The sequence below is a fragment of the Charadrius vociferus genome, unplaced genomic scaffold (genome assembly GCF_000708025.1).
Source record: "Charadrius vociferus isolate BGI_N301 unplaced genomic scaffold, ASM70802v2 scaffold873, whole genome shotgun sequence".
In the NCBI taxonomy this organism is placed as follows: Eukaryota; Metazoa; Chordata; class Aves; order Charadriiformes; family Charadriidae; genus Charadrius; species Charadrius vociferus.
Window position 1 is genome coordinate 127,032 of NW_009647698.1, and position 26,559 is coordinate 153,590.

At 37.7% G+C, this 26,559-nt stretch overlaps 1 protein-coding gene across 1 annotated transcript in view; it reads right to left on the minus strand.

The window, feature by feature from the left end:
• The window catches only part of CD44 (CD44 molecule (Indian blood group)), a 77,584-nt gene extending 54,447 nt beyond the window's left edge, over nt 1-23,137 (minus strand). Inside the window, exons 1-2 of the mRNA XM_009881499.1 lie at nt 23,071-23,137; nt 1,911-2,076 (exon numbers count right to left, since the gene is read on the minus strand). Coding sequence (XP_009879801.1) covers nt 1,911-2,076; nt 23,071-23,137 — 233 coding nt within the window. The remainder of the gene's footprint in view (nt 1-1,910; nt 2,077-23,070) is intronic.
• Between the last annotated feature and the right edge of the window lie 3,422 nt (nt 23,138-26,559).

The following is a 26,559-nucleotide window of genomic DNA, read 5'->3' on the forward strand; positions in this document are numbered from 1 at the left end:
AATGTCCCTCTGGATGGCATCCGTCCCCTCCAGCGTGTCTACCTTGCCAAACAGCTTGGTATTATTGGCAAACTTGCTGAGGGTGCACTCGACCCCACTGTCCATGACGCCAACAAAGATGTTGAATAGTACCGGTTCCAGTACCAACCCCTGAGGAACACCACTCATCACTGCTCTCCACTTGGACATCGAGCTGTTGACCGCAACCCTTTGAGTGCAACCATCCAGCCAGCTCTTTATCCACTGAGTCGTCCATTTGTTGAATCCATGTCTCTTCAATTTAGAGACCAGGATATCGTGTGGGACAGTGTCAAACACTTTACACAAGTCCAGGTAGATGACATCCGTTGATCTTCCCTTGTCCACTGCGGCTGTAACCCCTTCATAGAAGGCCACCAAATTTATCAGGCATGACTTGCCCTTGGTGAAGCCATGCTGGCTGTCACCAATCACTTCCTTGTTTTCTATGTGCCTCAGCAGAAATGTTCAAGGCCAGGTTGGATGGGGCTCTGACCAACCTAGTCTAGTGGAAGGTGTCCCTGCCCATGGTAAGGGGGTTGGAACTAGATGATCTTCAAGGTCTCTTCTAACCTAAACCATTCTATCATTCTATGATTCTATAAAATATTTCACAGGAAAGATTTGCAAGCAGTATTAATGCTAGGACTATTTCTCATGGTACAAAAGTGAAAGTCTTAAAATCTTGGAGAAATGTCCACTGAACTTTTCTATTCCAGTCAGTTAAAAGGTAAACTCATTTTCTCCATATCTGCTGTCTATTTTAGATTGGAATAAAGTTGAAAATCTACTGAAATTTATTTCTACTCTGTAATGGCTTACCAACATGAATCTATGTCACTGGATTTAAAAAATAAAACACAACACAAAAAATCCCTGCAAATTTACATCTCCTGAGTTCAATCTCTTTTCTGCATAAGAATGGTTAGGATGACTTGCATAATGAGTGTATTATGTATTTTGTGAAGCAAGATCACATGATCATCCAGTCTGACCACATTTACAGACCACAGGACTGCCCCAACTTGATTACAGTTTAAACAGAGGGCATCCTTGGGGAACATATTTCATCTTGATAAAATTTTGGTGTGACAAAGAATCTACTACAACACTCGTGAGTTGCTTCAGCCAATACTTATTATCCTTACATATTTTTTTGTATTAGTACTCACTTAATTTTTTGAATCTAGAATTTTCTATGAGTAACTTCCAGTCTCTTGGCCTAGTTATTTTTTGCTAAACTGAAGAATCTGTATTATCCGCATTGTTGCTCTATGTGTCGTTAGTTACAAAGGGTAATTAAGTTACTTGACAATGTGGCTTTGGGTTTTTTAATAATTTTTATGGCTGTATCCTGAAACTTCCCCATTCACAGACTATAAGAATGCATTAATATCGTGGCCATTTTTTCACTGGGATGTCAGGAGTTCATTCCTCATAGTACCAACTGGTGCTTTCTACTGCTTCTTGACAAGACATATTTCCCCATACTGTATATACCATCTTCAGTCTTTGACCTTTTGTCAGGTCATTAAAAACCATAAAAACTTTTCACATATTTATGTTACCAATTAGTCAGTGATACAGTGTGAACTGAACATCTTCCTAATTAATGTCAATCTTTTCTTATCTTTAGATTTTATCTGTAAGAGGTTAAGATTTTTTAAAGATAATTGGTAAAAAGTATATGCAGTCGAGGACTCAGTTATTACTGGACCCAGAGCAAACATACACATGCACAAAGATGTTTTGTTCATCACAGGATATAACTTACTTGAGGACTTAAATGGCCATCTAATTAACAGCTATAAAAAATCAACTGTAATTATTACACTATAGCATGGGTGGAGGGACTTGTCATGATACATTAATTTTCTTAAGAATTTCTTTACCTGCAAGTTTCAAATCCAAGTTCATGAGCTTTCTTCAACTGCTCTAGTGTTGACAAGGTACTATTGAGAGCTCTGCAGAGTTCAACTGCTTCAGATTGTGTGAGACTGTAGCGACCATTTTTCTCAACATGAAAAACTCCTCCATATCTGCAACTTACATTGAATTCTGTGTTTGAAAGAAAAGGAAAAAAAAAGGAATTACAAATTTTTGGACTTAATGCTTCACTGAAGACATGGAAATTATTTATTTTCAAGCATAGTGCTGTCAATGTAAACCAGCAACAAGTAGCAGCCACCGATTCATTTAAAAAGAGAGCTAGCTCTTTCAATCACATTCTTCATACTTCCCTCCTTTGGGCTGAGACACAAGACAAATCTTCAGCCTTTCCAACAATAGGAATACAATATGTTTTTGTGAGTTATCTAGCACTTTTAACATACCATTAACAATAACATGCAGAAGATGTAAATACATTGTGAAAGTCTTGGAAGACACATTACTGCAAAACTAACTGAATATTCAAATGTATTTGAAAACAAAATATTTCATTCATGAAATAATTGTTTAAAGATGAAATGGTGAATAATCACAGCCTTTATGATCATAAGGTTCCTTAACTATCTCGTTGTGATCCCTTCACAGTGAATCCTTTTAAGTGAATATATACGTCAATCTCTAGTTTCAGAACAAGTTCAAGCAATGTGTTCCTATTATTACTTAGACAAAAGCAGAAAGTTTGCATTGATTTGATGTTACATGATCTACCTGAGACAAAACCTAAGTAAACTGCACAGGTATAATGGACTAGAACAACATTATGCTGTTAAATGCTCCCTGAAATATAATTTTTAAGGTCTTATTCAGCTTGCTGGGGCAGATAGAGAAGCATCCAATACACACTGTAAGAGTTAACATGAATTAACTTCTTGCTCCCGGTTCATTCATTTTGACAGTATTTCCCGCCATTTTGAAAGGCTTCCTCTTGCTGACCTCATATTCAGACATAAACATCTTTCTGCCAACCCATGTCAGAGTCTCAATGTGTACTGCAGTAAGCTTATTTAATGTTATAAGATGCCTTAGATGGATTTTAATTTAATAATATTGTAAAGGTTTGCCCGTGGAAGTAACTTTCAATGGCAAGCTGTATGAGGATAAAAATAATGAATAAAAAAGGCCAAATTAGGTGCCACAGTTATGTTGTGCAATTTGTTTTCTGGCCTTCAGCCTGGGAACCCTGAACAAGAGGTACATGCAAAACCTATGGGAGAGGAGCGCCTCATGCAATTCACTACAGACACTGAATGAAAGGCATAAGGGCTAGAGGCTCTGAGATCATATTCTCCTCATCTTTATGTTGGAAAGATACTGCCTACCCAATGCAACAGGTACAGTGGGAAAATGGTATAATCCAAGGAATGTGACTCAGTAAAATGAGAGGAAAAAAGTCCCATTTGTTTATTTTTTTTTAACTGAAACAGCTAAGAGTTAATAATAATCATCATCATCACCACCACCACCATGATGTGTGTGGATAAAACGGGGAAAAATCAGGATGCTTCAAATCAATGTGAATTAACTTTGCTCCTGCCCCACCCTTCCCTCGAGAAAAAAGTGATTGCAACTCCAGACTAGAATGACAACTGCAAAGCGTACTTAATTGGAGTAGCCTATTATTCCCAGTGAAGAGATAAGCATGACTCATATTTATCTTAATTTTAATGGGAGTTCCACATTCAAGAAAAGGAAAAACAGACCAGTCTTCTCCAAATATTAAAAGGGGGTGTCTCTACCATCTATTTGAAATAAAAGATGCCATATAATAACTGTTTTCCTAAAAGACCAAAAATAAAATTCATGCACATTTGCATTGACACATTCTGTGTGAATTACAAGCAACTTTCTTAATGTCATTTTTGCTGTGAAAACAAATGATAGTAATCATGGCATGCACTCTTCCTTCAAACGTTTCTGTTCATTGGTAAACTGAGGTTATTCTATCTGCAGTGTATCTATTCTGTGTAAACTGCAAGGAACGTTCCTTTCCACAGGTAATAGGAAACAATCAGGGAGATAAAATACAAGATTAGATCCAGACTGTGCAGTGTATGAGCAGACAATAATTTGCAATTATCCAATTTAAGTACTTTTAACATATGTAACAGAATTAATCATTATGGTTACTCAGATTGCCTTTCCACAAAAAGAATGTAAAAAATATCTCTTCTGCCCCCCCAATTATTTAGGCTGATAAAAACATTTAATGTGGACAAAATTTATATACATTGCATAGCTGTTTAACAGTCTGATGATTACAGTTCTTAGTATTTTTATTATCGCATTATAAAAAAAACCCAAGATGGCATAATTTTTAATTTTGTAAAATTTATGCAAGACTAACATGTTTTCTCAAAATACATTTAATTTGACACAGCAGTTTTCCTGCAGGGAAAATAGTTCTTTTAAAATTTTTCTGATGACAGCTATGTCTTTAGAGGTTTTGAAGACAAGAATGAGGAACTTCTGTGGAAGAGGACATTAACAAATGCATTTTTCTTTCCTGCAGGACTTAATGTCCTGCAACAGGGCTGAGTTTCACAGTCTGAGGAGAAGCTAGTGGATTAACATAGAATGACAGTCTCATCAAGTTCCCATAGATGATTCTGAAATAGTTGCAGTGCTTCCACAAGAGCCACAGACATGCAGAGTGCTGCTCCTTGGAGTAGCTGATGGACTAGAGACTTTCTGTGGCCACACCCCTCACTGAACAGCACCACATGCTCAATAGCTATCACTACATGTACCTACAAGTCACAAATGTAGCCAACAAACATTCAGGTTGCAGATCCCAATGGATGTTTTTTTACAACAACACAATAGTTAATCTGCACAGAAGAATGTGGCCTACAACTACTACTATGGGGCAGAGTTGCCCTCACAGCTGCCACGTTAGTGACTTCTGCTTTGGCTCCAAATGTTCCATATTGACTGATATTATTTTGGAATTTGGCCAGTCAATAGATGTAGTAAACATAGATGATCTAGACAGGAAAAAGGCTTCTCTTTAGTTTTCCCCTCTTGATTTTCTCTGCCCTGTAGAACAAGGCAGACCTAAACTTGTTGATAATTAAACATACTCTGTGAAGCCCAAGACTTAATATTAAATTTGGGGATCAGATCACAAAGATTTATTCAATTATTTAAAAGTAATTGTGATTTTAAAACATCAATGTCTTTCCCAGTCACTTTAGGCTAATTTCTGAAGAACTTTTCCTATGAAAGCAGATACCACATCCACTTTCATTTGAATCTCACAGCTCATCCCAGATTCACTGAAATATTAAGTGAAGTTCACTTTTGTGAACTCATTCATGGTTTTAAAACACTATAATATGTGCTCCATTACCACCCAGAGATCCATTAGTAGTCAGAATCCCACTTATTAGGCAGTTGATTCCTTAAATTCCAACTGTTGAAAATAGGCTAATTTACACAAATAGGCTTAATGGAATGACTTGTGGGCTGCAGTTACCACATGTACATTTTCCATGGAAATGCTCAATCTGGCTCTGCAGTGTACATATTGTACACCAGGACACTTCTGTGAAGTATCAGGCTTATTGCACATGCGCTGACCAATGGTACTGCTCTCAGGAAGCCTCACTCATGCAGCGTGGAAGATCATGTGGGTATCCAGGAAACTGCGGGTAAAAATGTGGCAATCCAATTTTCAAAACTGGTTTTGAGGCCATCCAATTAGTTGGCACTTTGCCTTAAAGTAATGTTGCATGCTTTGTTTTTACTTTGACAATATCTTCTACACCTACTATTAGAAATGTTTGTAACGTTGCTGTAGTATATACACCCTCTTCATGAAGCTGTGAGTGTGGAAAAAGTATATAAAACTCACATGACATTTCACAGTCTAAGCAAATTGCATAAACCCAGCATCTCCCTATGAAGACAGTAATTACCACATTTTAAAAATGGCAAAATACAGATGCAGAGCATACTGCCCAGACCTGTCATGGAACTCAGAGTTTTTATTTTATGGTCTCATATTCTAATGTCAAGATAATGGGGACCCTTAACAGAATTAATGAAAATATTTCTAATCATATCAATATAAAACTTATAAAAAAAAGAAAAGAAGGGGTCTAAACCAAACTAACACCTTAAATTCTTTTTTCCATGCTGAGGCTCATAGACTAATTTTGACTTAAGAAAGAAACATGATTCACAAATTCAAATCTAAACACATATTCCACTTTTTCCCATCATGTAGGAAGGTCAAATCCATTAATTTAATGTTGATGTTACTTAGCTGGCTTTAACACAGTGATGCAAAAGATGGATTTTTTTCCCTGTTTTAAGAGACAAGGCAGTGCAAAACTCATATTGTGTGCCAAACTATTACTGATCCCTTCAACTCTTTTTTTAAGTTTCAAAGGAGCTGATTTAGAGTGGATTCACAGTGGATTCACAGTGGAATCACAAACAGCACCCAAACCTTCCCTTCTGCCCCTCTTATAGCTGGCAAGCTTTGGAGGCGGACAGGCCATGACCTTTTCCTGACGTGCACATGATTTGCTACAGCTGAAAGACCAAATTGTTTAATAATAACTCTTAATAAAGGGCAAAAAGTACTAGACATGCCTGAGTTGTCATCATCATTAATCTCATCCAGACCATAAGACTTGGGTGACTCATCCCAAAGCCATGGAATGCCCCTAAGCCTGTGCAGAGTTTTATGAACATGGAGAACATTAACTTTTACACAGGCCATTTCTCCCTGTCTTTCCTGGGATTTCTGGTGCTCTATTTTAAGCAGCTGCATGCAAGCCCTTCTCTGCCATTCACGTATCTAAACTAGGCTCAATTAATACTTTTCAGACAAAATCACTAACTCCGGTTCCATGATTTGCTAGCTAGAGCCCACTGGTGTGATAGAATTGGCTGAGACTGACTGAAGAGCATTGTCTTTTCGAGAAAGTGTGAGTTACATCCTGATTATTAATACTAGAGGCTTGTTAGAATCTGTCACAGTAAGAAGCCAGGTGCAATCTCCATTTCCACCCTGGTTATGCAATCTTTACACATATTGAGTAACACTGACTCATGCAACCTCTTCCCATTGGAGTTGATTTTCCATAAAAATTTTTGACCCACAGTATGGCTGTTTCATACACTGCTCCCCACTTTTTATTGCTTTCAAGACAATACCTAGCAGTTTCATTCTCAAGGTGGATGCTATCTTATATTAAAAAGAAAGTTATTTTAATAACTCCGGAGATACATCAAAACAACTAAAGTGGAAGATTTGCAAAAACCCTGCTTCCTTTAAATGAAAACCTGTACAAGAATACTTAGACACAAGTTTGTTAACAGACTTCTTGGTAAAACCACAGTCTGCATTGCATGGCAACCAGGAAATGTTAGTGTGCTGTTCTCATGGGGATTTTCCTTTTCGGTTTGTGGTTCAAGATGATTGATATGTCACCAGGATATGACAAATTGGGCCTGAAAACAGGGACAGAACTAGGGGTTTGATAGTGCAGAATAGTTTTCATTCTCTGTTTGCTTTAATAGAACATAGTTTTTACATTTATTGTAAGAATTTTGTTCTAAATTTATTAAATAGATTTCAAACTCTGGGCAGATATCCATGGGTAAACATTTCCTTATAATCATGGATCATTTAATCTTGTACTGACACATCTGAACAAGAACAACCATTAGCTTAACACCAATACCTACATTTTGAATATCAGCACCTGCTTTAATGCATGTTAGTAGTGAAGTAGAGAAAAGTAGCATATTGAAAACAGATTAACACCTGTTTAAGAGACTAATAGTAACTACGGTTCCTTTCCAGGCAAAATTAGAAATTGGGCCATATGAGGTGTAAGATCTGAGAAGGTCTGGACAGTTCAGATCTCAGCTCTCAGTTCAGACCTGTCTCCAGTTGTTGTTTGTTTTTTTAAATATTTTTGAGGAAAACTACTTCATGGATAAATAAGAATTCATATTTTACTCCTGACTAGAGGAAATGCCCTCTGAATACAAAATTTCATATGGGATGTATTCATGAAACATTTCAGGATCCAAGACATTTTGTCAACAGATATACAAAGATAGCCCTATTACTGCCATCTTGACATCTGGGAGAACCTGAATGTACAAACTTATTATTCAGTGATTACCTGATATACTATGATACACCTGGGCCTGGATGGCATTATTATTTGCTGAGTATTCCACCATTTCTTTATAGACTATTAGTAAAACTAAAGCAATTTGTAGCCCAGACAACTGTAATAGGATATAGAGGCTTCCACCTTTATGTCAGAAGTTGGACTAAAGCCCAGGTCAGTAGTGATGAAAACTACTGGATAGCTGTTTGCTAGGTTATGTTTTGCTATGTTAATCCCAATCCTAGTCACTAATAGGCATGTGTTGACATCATTAAAACACACCTATACCTGAATCCCTCAGGGCTTGATGAGGAAAGGAAAATTGTGCTGGGAAAATTTGACTCTAAACTGTCATAACTACACACTGATCAAAATTTGGAAGCCAAATTCTGCAGGATCCATACCAGTTAAGCAAGCATGTGTCTATGAGGCTGCAGTCCTTTACCATCACAACAAAAAACGGCCAAGGATCAAGCAACATATATAGTCATTTAGTGTGGTTTGGTGATGTTTTTCTGTTCCACCAGTAATAATATTCCTGCTCTGCTAGCCACCATTCACTACAGAAAGAAGAGAAACAAACCTGGAAATAAGCCACCTACACCATCAGTGTCAGATGAAATACTTTCCTTGGGATATTGCCAAGCTGTGAAACTTAAAATGATTTACAGGAAATATATTTCCATTTAGTGGGAATAAACCATATTTTTTTGGTTTTGAAGTATCCCTTGTGGATACTTAAATAAAGCAAAACAAGGGTTTTGGTTTTCAGTTTGAAATGACCTTTCATTTTGAAACTTAATTAATTAGTTTGCACAAAATAAAATAAAATAACCTAAGAAAGTTAAGTTTAAATGTTTACACAGTTGCAATACAAGTAGATAGTTTAAGGAACCCAGTCCAAAATTTCCCTGGAGAATTTTTCAAAATTTCATATTTTCTTCTCAGTTTGGCATACAAAAATGTTATAAGTCTTGAAAATTTTCATGGGAGACAAAAAAAAAAAAAGTAGTTACATCCCTAATAGATTGCTGATACTGAGGGGGAAAAAATTCTCTGCACACCTGTTTTTTTCAACACAGTAAAGTCCAGGAAAACATATCTGCCTGTTGCAAGGAGTGCCTGCTATAAATAGAGGCAACACATTCTTAGTAGTTGGGTACGGTGACAAGAAAGTGAAGATGTCTCTCCACAGTTCCAAAGGTATAAAATCAGGCCTTTCTTTGAAGTTTTACCAAAGCTGTTCCTACTTCCCAGTTATATTTGGGTACCTAGTAATTTGGGCTGAAAAGGCAAATAAGTTAGTAGCTTCCTCACTCTCCTGTATGCTGTTACCTACATAAAAAGTCATGACATAGCCATGCTAATCCTGTGATCCAAGTGGGCTCAAGTGGATCCCTGAAATGAAAAGGAGAGATATGGCTGGGGTTATAGACAGTAACCAGAGAAGGATACACTGCAGTAGGAGGATCTCCTTTCTCCACCAAATGTTAATAACTATTTCATACATTTCTGTGTTACTTGAGTAAGTTCACACTGGAAACAGGATGTGGGACAAAGCTCAAGCTGTTGATTTCCTTCTAAATTTTTCTTCTTAACAAATCTGCCTACTGGCCACCAAAGTTATTTTCTCTGTATCTATTTACCTATGAGCAAAAAATTTCAGTCACTTAATCTGATATCTTTCCTGGCAACTAATTTTAAAAAGGGGGGGACACACGACACTATTATTGAATCAAGCGGTCATAGAGTCACTCAAAATGCAAATAAGTACAAGAAATATGTTTCATTTCTCAGCAGTTGCTGCGGGAAGAAAAAAGTCTGCTAATGCATCTTCCAAACAGACTTTATCTGCTTGGCAACTGTTGCTCTGGTAAACATCCTGAGTAAGCCTATACAGTGTCATCACTTACGATAAACTTCCTTGCTGCTGACATTAATATTATTCTTTTTGTTTCACCCAATAGAGAGTTGAAAGTTTTCAGACTCTGCTAGAACATGGTACAGCTGTGCAGCACCTCAGTGGAAAAATTACAGGCAGTGAAATCATAGTCCTGGAATTAGACAGTTATCAGATATGCCCCTCTCAAGATGATGAATACATAATCATCATTGTCAATACCAAGAAATCTTCAGGCTGTACAATGAGTAGTCTAACCCCAAAGGCTGAGTAACAGGGACTGTGAAGCAAATCAGTTGGGATCAGTTCCATGCAATCCAGGTGAAGAAACGTACATGAAACAAAGCTGGTGAATAACAGTTGGAGTCTGATTTTCATTGTTTGACTGAAAGCAAATTTATTAGTCATTTGGGATAAAAGCAGGTGAGACACAGTGTTGCTCACCAGACAGATCCCAGCCTGGAGCTCAAAGGGCCTTATGCCTGTTCCCTGCTCTGTCATTTACCCACTGATATAACCTGGATAAGTCAATTCATTTCTCTTTACCTCAGTTGCAAGTAACCTCCTTAATAAAGCAATTTTAGATTTATTGATAAAGAACGCTGTAAGAGCAAAGAACTATTACACTTTTATTTTATTGTGTCCTTACAGCTATTACATTCAGCCTCTATCTAAACTTTCACAAGTCACAGGAAGTCTGATTTAAGTTCGGTGGGTATTTAGATAAGAAATTAATACAAAATCAGACCTATGATTAACAGGTGCAATTAAATGACAGGTTTTGAATTTTAATTGTTTGCAATATGCGACTCAATAGTAAAACCAGGTGTGATTTGAAACTATTTTTCACATGATATTGAATTTTTTTTTTACACAATTTCTAAACTAAAAAAACTATGCTCTTTATATTTCCTCTGCTCCTCTGAGTTATGCAGGAAAATCTCTAATAAGTATTCTCAACATTTTAAACTCATTTGTGCAATAAGTTCATTATGGAAAAACAAGCAATGATCAAACCTGAAAAAGCAAAAAAAAAAAGTGGAATAAGAAGTAGAACATCTATTGATTTTAACAAGGCCACTTTGCAAGAAAACAACAGAAGGGAACCCCAATAATCTTTTTAAAAGCTCTGAAAGCCAGCAAGATAAAACAAAGATAACATTAGTCTGGCAGACATACTAAAAAGAAGGCGGCTGCTTAGACTATGCCTCACAGTGTAAGACATGTCAAAGGACAAATGACCCATGCAGACTTCCTAGTAACAAATAATGGCAGGAGAGGACTGCCCAAACAGGAGACATATTAACACTTATTCCAAACTCAGCTTCCCCACAATGCAGATGAACTCATTCCCATTTTCTTTCATAACGCCTCTCCATTTTATATCAAACATTTTTGTAGAAGTTGCTTATATGAATTTACAAGGAGGTAGCTTACAGAAGAGTATACAGTAGCACAATATTAAGTACTTAAATCAGGGATCATAGTTGTTAATTGCATATTGATTAAAATATTGTCCAATAACCTGTTGAATTTGGCCTGCTGGAAATAAAACTGGAGAACTGAAACCTCCAATATAATGCATGACTTAATGACTCATACTAAATTCAGATTTCTCAGATTAAGAATATAGCTGTAACCTGTGTATGTAACTTTGCAGTTTTAAAAGTGGATAAAACATACTTTTGAATATTTGCGATTTTCACAAAAAAGCAGAATAAGGTAGTATCATCTGCATTCTGAAGGCCTCCAGAATATTGAAGCGTTCTAAGTCTTAACAAATTGCTGGATGAATGATAATCAAATCAAAACCAAAAAGTGAAGAAAGTTACTTATTAGCACCAATAGTTAGCAAAAGGCAGCTGACTTGCTTTGTGATGTTACACTGAAACCCTGCTTTCTTTCCACAATGGGATTTTGAGTAACTTCTGCTAGCAGTGCTGTCTGGTCATTGTTGTCCACAAAACCTTACAAATGGTGTGGTTCGAAGAAATAAGAAATGCTGTATGTGAAAGAGAAAGTAAAGAAACAATCTTGGAAGAGTTCTCTGAAGAACATGGGAGAAGTCTGAAGAGCTTCATTCACAGGCAATGATGGAAGATGAAAGTTGCATATTCAGATGTGTGTACAAGCTCCTGCAGTTTCAGAGATGGAGTGGGGGCTGATCTCAAATGTGTTCCTTTCCATAAAAACTCAAGAAGTACCCAGACGTAAGTACATTTTCAACAGAGGGATGGCAACCATGATGCTCCTAGAAGCATTGGGAAGCATACTGCACACTATTGAAAAAATAGAATTCAAGAAATGCATATTTCATTTGCACTTGCTGAAGACCTTGAAATTTTACTCTGGAAATATTAGGACAGAAAAAGAGTGAAAAAACCCCCCACTAAATCTGGGATTTTCATGGGCAGAAAGACTTGGTTTGGGATCTGAAGTAAGTATGGTTCAAACAAAAAGCTACCTTTGGAAATGATCACTTTGTAGAATAATGTAATGATTAATACAATATACTTAATCAAATATCATCTAGAATCTAGAAAAACTAACGGGAAAGGTCTTATGCTACCTCAAATCAGTGCAAGCTTCTGCTGATGGAAGAGACCGCTCTCACATCCACTGCTCCTTCTGTTTTTTTCCCTAATAGCAGAAGGGCAGGGATCCCATAGCCTGTAATCAGAATGCCTAGGCCAGCAGTCAACCTCTACTGGAATTTTTGGTGTCAAAATGTTTCTATTTCTGGACTCTGTGTCACTCTATCCATCCATACACTACAGTTTCAAAAATCTTGAGATTTATACTGAAAATACTGACTAGCAAGAAACTTTCCTAAGATGCATGCAGGTTATTTGTATCTCAAGCTAGATGTTCAGTTAAAGTTTTTTAATAATTCTTGCAGTCTTAGTTTTTAATCTTTTATAATTATTTTAGTAAAAAGGTATGTTTAATAACTGGAGTTTGCAAATAATGTTAGTATGTACACAATGCTGCTGGTATCACAAATACGAGAATAATTATGCCTTGGGTTTAATATATTTTTTTCCTATTAAAAAAATAAAGTTTATTTAGGCTCAACAATTCATGAGAGGCAGTGAAGATTCACTTGCTCAAGGGAAGAATGTGAAAGAGGCATTGGCAGCTTGGCCTCAATATTCTGTGATTAAATCCTACATATATTTAGGCAGTGGAGATACGTAAGGGCAACGCACTACTGTTTGCATGTAATCATCCTTAAATAGTGAAGAATCATTTTATCCCAAAAGTGCTGGAGTCATTGTGAAGCCGGTTATTTTTCTGTGACGCTCATTTATTCTAGTAATCTTCTGTTTTAATGAGATATGTCTGAGATACCTCAATTCAGGTACTGTGAGTTTCGCAACATAGGAAAGCATCATGAAGTCAGATTCACTCTAAGCAAGAGTCAATTCAAACAGCAAAGCAGGAATAAGCCATCTTATTAAACAGAAAATCAAAGATAGGTAGTATTTTATTGTTAACAAAGCACCACAAGATTTTTTTCCCTAAGGAAATGACTTACATTCCTGAAGCAAAATTCATCGAGTTGTATGTCAAGTACACTAGACAAAGCAAAAAACTGATCTTGTATGACCCATTATTACCACATTGCGAGCTATACACAGTACAAAAGATGATTGAGACCAGTCAACTTGCATCAGAGCTGAAAAGGAAAGCAAGCCAGTACTCTGAAATCAGAAGTAAGAAGATCTCATCATGTACTTGCAAAAAATAAGTGCAGGAAGTTCTCTAAACAAAGCAGAGATCTTTCTTAGGAACAACAGAAGTAGCTGACACAGTGTGGAACCACTTTTGCAGATGATCTGCTACCAGTCATAGTGTATAGATCCCATTTATCTTTTTTGAACAATCTGAAAGCGTGCCTTAGACACATCTTACTATATCGATTCCTGAAACACTGTTAATTCAGCTGACTTATTTGCTCTGGAAGGATGGGAGGTACTGGGATGTCTCCCAATACGGCAATCAATTTAAGACACCCTAACAGAAAGTTTAAAAGCAAAAGACAGACTTACATTAGGACTTGAACATGTTGCTATGACTACCATTGTGGATATATTTGTACCATGTTAGGGGTGGAAAAAAAGCGTTAAATATGTTGCCTTGGGTCAATATTTTGACTGTGAGTCAACAGTAATATGACTGTGATGGGTGTTGATAAAGTGGCATGACCTGAGCACTATGAGTATGAGTAATAAAGTAAGATAAAGTATTTGGCTGATCCTGTTAGTAATTTCAGTGTAGGTCTGCAAACAATGGGTTGTAAGGGTGTTTCAAAAATTAGGAAAATACTTAGCTTTTACTCATAAAGAGTATTTGCTCACATGGATTGTCCATCTGAAGTAAGGATTGCATAGCCAGGCTCAATGATGGATTACCAGTCAGTAACTGAAGAGTTTCCTGTTTTTAAGATAACAGCTTTCCAGAGAATGCTCTCGTCCTCTGTACTCTTGTTCACTTCTGCATCAGGAGAAGAATGTTTGCACAAGGGCTTTTTTTCTGATGAATAATAATAATGCTCATTTTTCCTGAAATAGCGCTATATGTGAAATCATAGCTGATTTCTGAAACTCAAGTGAAAGAAGCACTAATTTTGTTGATGGAATACAAGGCTGGGACTTTGGAGAAAATGTTCTATTTACAGCTATGTTGCTGGGTGAATTATTTTGCTTTCTCTCTGTTTCCCTACCTGTGAGGTGGGGATAAAATAGCTGATTTGCAAAGGGCTACAAAAACCCTAGTTATCATTGTCTCCTATCAGCATATTTGTCCGTTTGCTTCTTTTTCACTAGCTGAGATCATCTTTATTCTGTTAAATAACTCCATACTTAGACTTAAAATTTTAAGTTCTATGGAAATTTAAACACGTTCAGTGTGATTCCAACTGTGCAGAATGTGTTGATGAAACACACCAGACAAGACAGTAACCCCCTCTAGACCAAATGTTGTAATATTTATGTGAACTCCAGGTAATGCAAGAAAAATGAAACACTACACAGAACCAAATTTCATCAGAGACATCACCTGTTTCTGAAGTGATACATTGACAAACCATAAGACATTAAATCTCTTTCAAGTATTCAAGTTCTTCTTCTTCGATACTTGGAAGAATATAGCAGAGGACAAATGGAAGGAATGTTGATGTATGTTGATGTCCACATAATCAAAAGTTTAAGGTTCTATAGGATATACTGAGGAGAAACCACTGCATTTTGCTACTAATGCCAACCTTGAGTTTTGAAGATGTGGATGTGTATCATCAAGTAGATGTTATACACAAACACTGTTACAGGCTAAAACCTAGGCCCAAGACTTTCAATGTTGTGGCTATGCTATATTTTTTAAATTGAATTATCACAACACAGAAGCAATTAAAAAAAAAAAAAACATTGCCTATATTTTATTTTGAAGGATAACCTAGGCAGGCAGAGAGAGTTTTTTGAACTTTTCCTCCTTGGCTCAGCAAAGGAAATAATTAAGGAATTTGTGCATTTGCAAATGCAAAATTTTGGATAGAAATTCCACTGATCTTTAAAGGCACTGTTGCAACATTTTACCAGTCTCGCAGTGTTGTGTATGTAATATATTATGTACTCTACACTAATTTACCATAGGGCTAGCCCCCACTGGCATGTGCATAAATAACAGGAGTTGTTACGAAATATAAAAGCATCATAGAATCATAGATTGGTTTGTGTTGGAAGGGACCTTAAAGATCATCTAGTGCCAACCACCTGACATGGGCAGGGACACCTTCCACGAGACTAGGTTGTTCAGAGCCCCATCCAACCTGGCCTTGAACATTTCCAGGGATGGAGCATCCACAGCTTCTCTGGGCAACCTGTTCCAGTGTCTCACCACCCTCACAGTAAAGAATTTCTTCCTAATATCTAATCTAAATCTAATCTGAAAACTGGCTTTTCTCTCATTCACATGAACCCACAGAGACAGAAAATGGTCTCTGGCACTTATGTCTAGAGATGTTCTGAAAAAAATGAGTAACCGTGCTGGTCTTCCATGATGCTCTAAGATTGCCTCTGCTTCACTGTTTTAAAAGCCAGTTAATGCTGTGCTCTGTTCAGTGTGAACACAAACTACATCACTACTAGATAATGTGTGAGACTTGGCAGGTCAAGGGGATGTTGAGAAAATAAAGCAGAACTACTGCAATTTTTTCCCACCCAACAAGCAGCCAGGAAACACAGCCATAAGAAAAAGAATGAATAGGACTGATCTAATAGAAAGGTCAGAAGACACAACAATAATCATACACACTCCAAGAAGAGCTCTGCAACATTTTACACCATAACAGCGATAAAATGGATCCAGGGTTTTCTGAAGCAAACCACAAAAGCAGGAAAGAAACTTCTTTCTAGGCAGCCACTATGGGAAGGTGTCTCACATGCTCACATCTGCCTGTTACTGCTTTTAATACAAGAATTGTGAACGGGACAGCTGCTTGCCTAAATCCTTAGCTGTGCCCATTCAGTGATGAACCAGAATCATCAAATATCTATTATTCATAGCCTATAAAATTATTTTGCTACATTCCAGAAAATTCCACTTACATGCCTGAGTGAATGACGGAAAAGGACATGTAAATTAATGGAAGAGATCTAATCAAGCAGGAGGAGGAAGAACAGGGAACTGAGTGAACACAAAACATTAAATTCAGGCCTCACCCTCAGTGTCTTCATTATTAATTAATTGTGTTTATAATTAGCAAATACTACCTTCCCTTGAACGCACCCAGCTAACTATTCCATATTCCTTGTGAAGAAGCTTCACCTAGAGCACTGTGATTTAGTTGGGAAGACCTGGCTGCCCCAAGCAGTGATGTACTGTACTGCCTTAGTCTCCTCATTCCACGACAGGGATATTCCACCTCATAGATAAGATGTGCATCGGCTGATGGCAAAGTGTAGGTAAATATCTAATCACTACCATCACAGTCACCCCTGCAGCACTGTTGAACTATTGCATTTACATGCTGTAGAAAGAGCAGCTGCCAGCTTGCTTAGTCTGTTTTGAGTGAGCATGCGGGCTCTGCCTGCTCTCTGAAAACTGCTGCAGTCATGCTGCTCTGGCAAGCGTGATACCAATCCTTTGCTGATAAGCCTTACTGGCAGCAAGATATGTTCTCTCAGAGAGGCTGCCAACTTAAGGTTAGCGCGTGACTTTTAGACCCTGATTTGGATAGCAACTTGCTTGGTGCCTGGACAGAGCTCACAGACATCTGCTCACAGTATCCTGGGTGGCCATAGACCATATGCTCCAGTTAACCTCTCACTTCTGTATGGGAATGCTGCAAGAAACTATTCATTACATCTACCCACACGTACCACACCCTGCTTCTTTACAGACACCTATCCATTAACAAAAATAACAATAAAAAGGCCCTCTAGGGAACGACACTTCTGAGAACCTGTTTTGCTGTGGGCCTTGCTAAAGTACTGCCACTGTGAGACATATATATTCAAGAAAAGCTATGTTGCAGAAGATTTTTTTACTATTATACATTCTGTCAAGGGCAGCTTCTTATTTATGAAAGTAGGTACTTAGTAAAACAGACATTAACTGTGTAGCTGACGATCGCTGGCTAATGTCCTTTTCCTAGGCAGCTGTCAGCCTGTACCCTGGCAACCTCTTTTATAACCATCTCACATTGCTTTTGGAACAATATCATTAACAGAAACAGAGATGAAAGTTTTACCACAGCTGCTGTGTGTCTGACTTTTTTTTTTTTTTGCAAAGACACAACACAGTCTTTTAGAACTTCCAGCTATGGAGCCTAGATCAGTCATCAATAGAAGTACAGAAAAAAATGAAGTAACGTATTTTTCAAACTGCAAATGTAAGTAAAATTCAGGTCTTCTCTGTGATTCTTACTTTGAATTGGCATGGTTGCTGAAGCTTCCATGATAGTAATTGCTAAAATTGTGGATTATTCTTCAACTCCTTTCTGTCTTTTTTTTTTTTTTTTTTTTTTCTGTTCCACAATGTGAGGGTTGAAGGTTATTGTACTTAACTAAGATTGCTGCATTATATAATGCAGCCAGCGTTGTCACATAGAGGAACTGGAAAGTCCCAAAGCCAGTGCATAGAAAAGAGAGTCCAATTATGTTCTTAACTGTAGGCACAGACTCCAAAAATTATTGCAGGTTTTGTTAGGAAGGAAAACAGTCACGGAGGTTTGAACTTTAGTTTGTAATTAGCTGAATTTTCAGTCTGACTGAAAAGATTCTCCAGGGAAAACCCCTTTTTCTCTCAGTTGCCATTTCACATTACTGCCTGCAAACTCATTCGTATGATGAGCTGCTCTGTCGAACGTTGGGTGGAGTCAGCTCTGGCAGCCATGAAAAAGGAGGAAAATCACAGCCAGTTGCTACTGATATTACTGCTGATGCCCCTGTAGGGATTTGGCAGGGAGGAAACTGATAAACATTGTGGACTGACATGATCCTCTCTGCCACCAGTATTAGCAGCAGCCATAATGGTCACTGATAACTATAGTGTCTGATGGCTTTGAAATAATTATTACCTCCCTGGGAGTGAGAGACAGCTGCTGATGAATTTCTTGTCTAGTCTGGAAAGTGACTAGCAGCTACGCCAAACTGGCTTCATGCCTACAGTTGTCAATAACCCATGAAGTACAGTCCAAACCATCAGATATATCACAAAGAAACCCCTACAAGTAAAGACGAACAAAATACACTGTGGATGTGGATTTTATTTGGTAGCAACCACTACGTACATTATCAAAGATGTGATGGTAATAAATCCAACCTCTACCTTGCTCCCCTCACTTTTCTGGCCTTCAATTGGAAGTTTGAACTTGTGCGGGGGGGAAGTGAACTTTGAGGTTTGAACTTGTGTCTGCGTGGTGGGGGTTAAACCACAACGTAACTTCTCTAGTCTAAGAATTCAATTTAGGGCTGGAAAATGAAATTTGATAAAGCATGCTCTCAGTTACCAGCTTATGCTAAAATATCAACTGTTTTGAACCCTGTGAATTGTTCCAGTACAATGTTGTATTGTTTTCAAAGTAGGCATGATTACTGTGGTGGGTCGTTTGTTTCATGATTACCCTCTCTGTATACCTAGCCTTGGTCCTGGAAAAAGCAATTTTAGAGGAGAGTTTGGCAGAACACCTATCCCTTGCTCTCTTACATAGGGTCCTTTTTTTAAAAAAGAAACAAAACAATTTATGTTTTGTAAATAACAGAATACATGTCATATGAAGTTGAGAATTATCATCTTCTATCTGTATTTTCAAGCACTTATCCATCAATGCAGGAACAGAAATGTGAGGCAAGAAGACCAGAATGCAAATAGAGAAGCCTTCTTAGAGCATCTCTGGAATTCTGAAAAATTCTTTGGCTAACTTATCCTCTCCATATATAAGAAGCTTTACATAATTTTTTGCCTGCTTCTCTAAAATGTATTCTGCTACCAGTCAACTACATTCAGAACTAAAATTATCCTTTTATCAAAGAAGAAACAGAGTTACCAGAGGTCTTCTACTCTGTCTTCTTACCCAGTAGCATTACCACCAATACCCAAACTGTCCTTTAAAAAACTGTCCTTAAGGACATCTACTCTGTCCTTACCTAGTCTGTCCTTAAAAACAACGTGTTTTAGCAACCTATTTTCAAACCTAATTGCTACTGCTGTCTAGCCAGTCCCTCTGAATATCATCTCTTCTCTGGCAAGAACATTGCCATCTTGCATTGTTTGCCCTTTGCTTTTTAATTAAGCCATATCCCACAGAGCTCACCAGAGCTTTTTCCTCTGCCATGTCAGCAATGCAGTTTTTAGTTTTTCTAATTTTTCACATTTGTATAGGCTCCACTCCTATTATACATTAACTTGATTGCTGCTGACAGTTGCTATCCAAATTAGTGGAAATGTCTGCAGAAGTTTACACTAGGTCCTTGCTTGGATACATTTCAGATTTCTTGTCTAAATTAAATTCTTCAAGACTTCATGCTGTTAAATTTCATAACTAATTTTAGTTGCTTCCTGGAATCTACCATGATCCTTGCCATACAAACATCCCTTTGAGATCTACGTTTTTCCTCACTGTATTTACCTGCTCTCTTCCATAAGTTCTTTTATTTGAAATGGCAGTTGTCTTTCAATGAAAGCATTTTTTTCACCCCTTCATGAAAGTCTTGAGAACCCATCTTTTCTACAAGTATTTTAGCAGTAATGAGCTCATGATTCTCTCTGCTGTTTATACCTGTCTACCAGCATCTCAGGACATCTCATCCTGCTGACACATTCTTGCTACAGTAGAAAGTCACACGTGCTTAGGTGCTAGATGAATAACTGCAATATTAATAGTGTCTTCAAGTCCTGGCCTATAAAAGTCATGGGAACTGTTCTGGAAAGAAAGACACAGCAGGTATGGAGGAACATTTCATTTGACCTTGGCTAGAGCTACTGGTGGTTTTAAAAGCATTTAGTTTAAAAAGTTCTTCCTCAATTGTATGATGCTATCTTTCACTATTAAGCCTTTCTCTGACTTCCTGTTTTCAAGGTAATGGTTCTGCATTGTGGTGAACACCAGTAACTAAAGAATCAACAAACATTTCTCCAAAGACTGCGAGACAATCCTCTGCCATGGTTTGTTGGCTTTGTGTGTGAGACTATTTCAAGGGCAGGCATATAGCCTTTCCATTAAATGATGATGGAAGTTCAAGTGAACTCTAGTTACTTTGCAGCTTTGGGGAAATAGTCAAGATACACACTGTAAGGACTAAGTGAAAATAAACTAGCACAAAGAGCTTCTTCAAATTGCTTTATTTATAAATTTGCATGATTAATATATAAGCTGAGGCAGGCAGGTCTCTTTCTTTGTGACTGACTGATAGCTATAGAGCCCTGTCTCGCCTTACCTCGTACTGAGGCTCTGGCAACTTGTCCAGTCCTAATAGCTAAGCTTCTCCCTCCCACTCACTCCCTCTTTTCATTTCATCTTTACTATTACTTCTATTCCAGCTTCTTGCCATTTGGGGGTGAAAATTCTAGGATTCGCTTTATGTTAATCAAGGAAAACTTTGAGAGAAATATTTTTACATATACATAATGCTTACAGGGGAAAATCTCTCCCAGAATCATCATTAAACAAGATGTCACCATCTATATCCTCCTGGATCCAGACTCCTTAGACAACAAGTCATGTCAATACCATAAGTACACCTCACTCACATGTCAGTGACAGTATGGTCACAACAGCACAGAACTCAGGATGAATAAGATTTTCAGCTGCTCTCTATATCTCATCTTTCCTTTAGTAATCATGTTAACAGTAATCCCAGGTCCTTTCTAATTTTGCTAAATTCTGAACTAAAAGAATCAAAATTCCAGTTCAGGAGCAGGTCTGAATTTTGTCTTCAAGCAAGGCGTTTCCCAACAACAATGGCCACTACTCTATGATACACAGCAAAGTCACTAGTTTAAAACAGATAATAAAACCACCATCAACTGCTGTTTCGAAGTCATTACTGACTGCAAAGTCATGCTGGAATGTACCACATACCAACTGAAATATATTGTAGCTATTCCTTGTGGGGGCATAAGGGAAGTTTGACATACTTTTTGTAACTATGCTGAAGTCTAGATGATGGGGTATTCTGCTATGTCTCACTGTAAAAGTGCATTACTCCTAGAGTCACTGCAGACCCTGCTTCTTTAGGATACTCCTGGAAGCTCATAAAAGGAGAAATCAGTTAAGTGGGCAGTAACCAAATAATTACAATACTTATGCAGCATACAGACTTAGACCAAGCCAAGGTTTTAAACACATCTCAAACATACTTTATTTGCCTACATTATCCCTTCCCTTTCTCTAAGGGCTTTATCCATGTGTCTGATTTTAGCTAGACTGTTTTGGTACAACGGATAGACAATTTTAGAAAGAAAAGCAATGAGCATGCTTCAACTATCACAGGTGCACTGGGAACTGTTCACTCCAACACACCCATTCACAGACTAGCAGTGCTGCAACCATTACAGAAGTATCCACTGCTGCTCAAACAAATGAGAGAGATACATATATTTACTATACACACAGAGAGCCCTTGGGTCACAATGCCCATGAAAAATGTATTTTGTTAGATTCCTGGAACCAATGAATAGAAAAATAATGTAGAAGCATAATTGTTATCCCTAACCACAAAACACCTCAAGGCAGTTTCTGTCACAGTGAGAGTCTGTTAAAACCATGGACATTTCCCTCAAACATGGTTGAGCCTGCACCATGTGAAATTTCAAAAGCATTTTGTCATTTTGCACATACAATTTTTTTTTCTCTGTCATTTTTTTCTCTTTCATTTTAAAATACAAATATTTGAAGCAGATAACCAAGCGACAGAAAGTTAGTTGATAAACAACTGAATTTTGTGGTCACTTCTAACTCCCTTTGTTCCAAAATCTCATCAGTCAACCCCAAAGAAACCTTAAGACTCAGAAACAAGTATGCTTGGCATAAAACCCCTCCTAATTTCAGTCACAGATCACTGCAGTTTTGTTTCTGTTCAGCAAAGCTGTGTCTAAATGCAGTATCTATTAGCTGTTAGTTCAGCCCATGTAAACTCAAGAATGCAATTGTTGCATGCTGGGTGGGTGGGGGTGGGGGCGGAGGATCCAACCCCTCCATTCCCCGTCTTTACTGTCTGAAACGGAGCTGGGAGAGCAAAGTAAGTATGTAATAGCAGTCACATTGTTGACCTGAGCTTTACCAGAGCTATTCTAAATTCCCTAGTGTACTTCTGTTCTTAGATTAAACTTAACTTTGATGATCTACATTTCACTTTTTATAGATCTGGAATTACCCTCTACAGGCAATACACAGCCTTCCATGAAGGTTACAGCTCTAAAGCATCTCTGATAACTCTTTCAAATGATAAAACTTATATAAAGATACACGCAAGAAAGCTGTTAGCTATCTAGCAGAAGAGCTCTTGCTGTCTGAAGCCTAAACTTATCAGGAACCAAAAGTGTTTTCATTCATAAAAAACTTACGTGTTTCTGTTAGACAAAGCTTCAGCAAACATAATCCAAAAGTTGCCCATAAGGAGAAGTTGCCCATAGTTTTCTTGGAACTGTTTTGCAAAAAACAGAGATCCTTGCAAGCTGCAAAAAGAAGAAAAGCCCCGACGCTTGTTAAAGCCTGCAGTCAATGAGTCTGAAGTTTGCTGCACTTTTTATTCTGATTCAAAGGAACTGAAGTAATGACATAACTGGGAGGGGGAGCTCCACCAGAAGTCACACCCATATTGCAACAAAGTTACCCAGCAGTCCAGCAGTGGGGGGGGGGAAGGGGGGGGAGCTAGTATTAACTAGGCAGCCACACTCGAGTTTTAAAGAGGCACTAAACCTCCTCTTCTTACACAAGTACAGTCCAAATTTGTACGTGTTGAGCTTGCAGGAAAAATTGTGTAATCTCTCATGAGTTAGCTCAGAAAGGCACCATTTGTTATATGCTTCCCGTCCTGAATTTAAAATCTCATTATTGCAAACCAGGTGAACATAAAGCATTAGAGTTTCTGAACCCCAGCACAAAGCATCTACAACTGCCTGGATGTTTCTCCACAATATTTTGCTTATTTTGTCCCATCTCACCGTTTTCTCTTTTTGCACTTCAATTTAGAGCAAGCAAAATACATGCTCTGCAGTGAACCTTTCTAAAATGTTTCTGTTCATCTCTGGAGGATAACCTCATGCAGAAGGTAAATTGAAGCGGCTCAGTCTCCCACAGCCCATTCTACCCTTGAGTCCTCTTAACAGGCTGCTCCAAAAAAAGCGGTAACTAATGCCAGTGCCAGCAGTGATACTGAGGACTAAGGTTGAAATTTGATTGTATTAATGGTATGAGGTACAGAAGGAATTATTCCTTCTATTCCCGATTTGCAAAGCAGAGAAACAGGATGAGAACGTATAACAGTATGACATTCAGACAATGCCTCAGTTCCTGACATACATACATTTATTGCAGTGTGGGGTTTTGTGTGACTCTAGATGACACATGAAATCCCTCATGAAAACCTCAAAGCCTCTGTAGATAAGCCAAAGGCAAGTCTGTTGTGTGCCTTAGCAATTTCTCATGGTGTCTTCATACACTGGCCTCTCTTCAGATGTGCAGAACTGCAACAGTAGTTTGTGTGCAGTGGAATGAGGGGTTGGTCAGGGATCACCAAAGCCAGTACATCTCACCTTTAACAACCAACACGTGGCAATGACCGACAGACACCAATGCCCCAATTTCAGTTTCACTCAGCAAATTTGAAATGAATAGTTCTATATCAGATTACCATTTTGTCAATCCTCCCACTTGAAAGAATTTTCTCACTAATTTTTAAACTCTGTTAACACAAACAATGGAAAAATACAGACAGGTCTTTCCAGCCACGGGCACAAGAACATTACACAAAGAGGTTTTCAGGACTTGGCCTCTTCTTTGACTTTTGACTTAGAGACAACAGGCTATCCTTGCCTCAATCAGCCAGATTTTTAGCAACAGGTTCCAACAGGCTTTTCCTACAGGTCTAGAATATCTTAAGGGACAAGGTGAAAAATCTTTTCTTGAAACAGAGGGGATCTTTTTATTAAGAAGCTAGCAACCTTGAAGTTACAGATAAAACATGTTTTATTTAGTGAATACACTACTTTTTTTTTTTTTTTAAACAAATGGCTTTCAAAGCAAGGAAAAAACAATCTCCTGTACACCTTACTGTTCATAGTAGTGGAAAAGAGATAGTTCTGTGAATTCCTGTATATTTATAGCTATAGATATTTTGGCATCGAAATACATGAATGCTGTTTAGTGGGATTTAAAATGCTGGTGCACAGTTAATGTATATTGATAGTTTACTAAGCACATCTTCAATTGCCCCTATGAATGAAACAAAAGAATGGAATATTTGATTAAATTTAGGTATCTTTGAGTCTTAATTTTTTGATGAACATAAAATAATTCTCTGTTAATGTCCTATATTCACAACTATATGGAATGAAAAGATGAAAATAAGTTTTCTTTGGCACAGGTAAATGGAGAATAATGTCTGTTTCAGGAACATGACCAAGGGTTACAGAGGCTAAAGTCTTATTTTACCAGGAGTGGAAATTCCTAGTCTCTTCATGGTCTGAAGTTGCTAATTCTAGCCCTTCTGACATCATATTATGGACAGGTTGTTTTCTCAACACTGAGTATTATTTGATATGCATCTTAGACTTCTCACTACTTCTGTGTGTGTTTGGCAGGGGTGGGTGGTATTCCATTTTGGAAAGTCTCTCTCTTGCTTGTTGCCCTATAAAAGTGGGCTAGGATTAGGCATGTTTAGACCAGGTGCATGGATCTGCTAGTACCTAATGCAAAAGGAAAAGACAGATGTATACACGAAAAATAATTCATCACAGTACATGATTTCATGTGATAAACCACAGAAATAATTAATGAACAGTATGTACATAACACATAAGTTTGTCCATTTCACATGCCATCTGCTTGTGTACATGGCAGCCTAGGACACACATTGCATTTCGACACACTGAGACACTTCAAAGAGCTGCCATTAACAAATAAATAAAAAAGCTGACACAAAAATATTTCCTTCTTTCTCACCCAAGAAAGGAATTTCTCCCCTAAAATATGTTGGCCTGAGGAAGATGGCAGTCCAAATTTAGCCTGGATGCAGGGCCTGATGCTACCCAGAAAATTTAGACAAAGGAGATGTACAGCTCTGCGAAAAGATTTTTTTTGTTTGGGGGGGTTTCTTTGTGAGTAATACAAAACTTTTCCTTTAGCTTTGAATAATCTTAGTATAACAGAAAAATCCTAAAACAAATGTCCAGCTCAGGAAATGCAGCAGAGCATTGCTTTAAATTGAGCCTGTCATTTTATTTCCACTGTGGATTTGTTCCCATAACATTATTGTTAGCAACACAAATCACATGGTTAAACGTTTGAGCTTTTGGAATTTGCTTACTCCCTTGGTAACAAGCAGTTAAATTACTGGCTCTAAAAATTTGTAAAATAATAAATGGTACCAAGTGAATTAAGTTTTCAAATGAGAATGAAACAATACAACTAAAAAGGATAAAACCTCAGCATTTAAAAAAGTGTTTTTCTGTGAAGCCTTTGACACAGTGGATATTGAATCTATGATGGTACAATATAGCACAGGAACACCAAAATAACTCATTCATAATTTTATCACATACATGAACTGTAACCAGCACCAATTAATTTTGACAAAAATCCTATTAGTGAGTACAGGTGCTGGAGCCCTAGAAAAAGAACACGCATGGCTTACAGCAATATAAAGAGATGTTTTTATGGGAATCCCCATAGACAATGAAATTCTGGCCTAGCTGAAGTCAAAGGCCTAAATTCCACTGAATTCAGTGGGGCAGCCTCTCCCACAGATGACACGAATGGGGATTGGTTTCACTATCAAATGGGAACAATTGAAAGGGGAGAAGAATGGAATTTTGTTTCTGTCAAAATAGCTG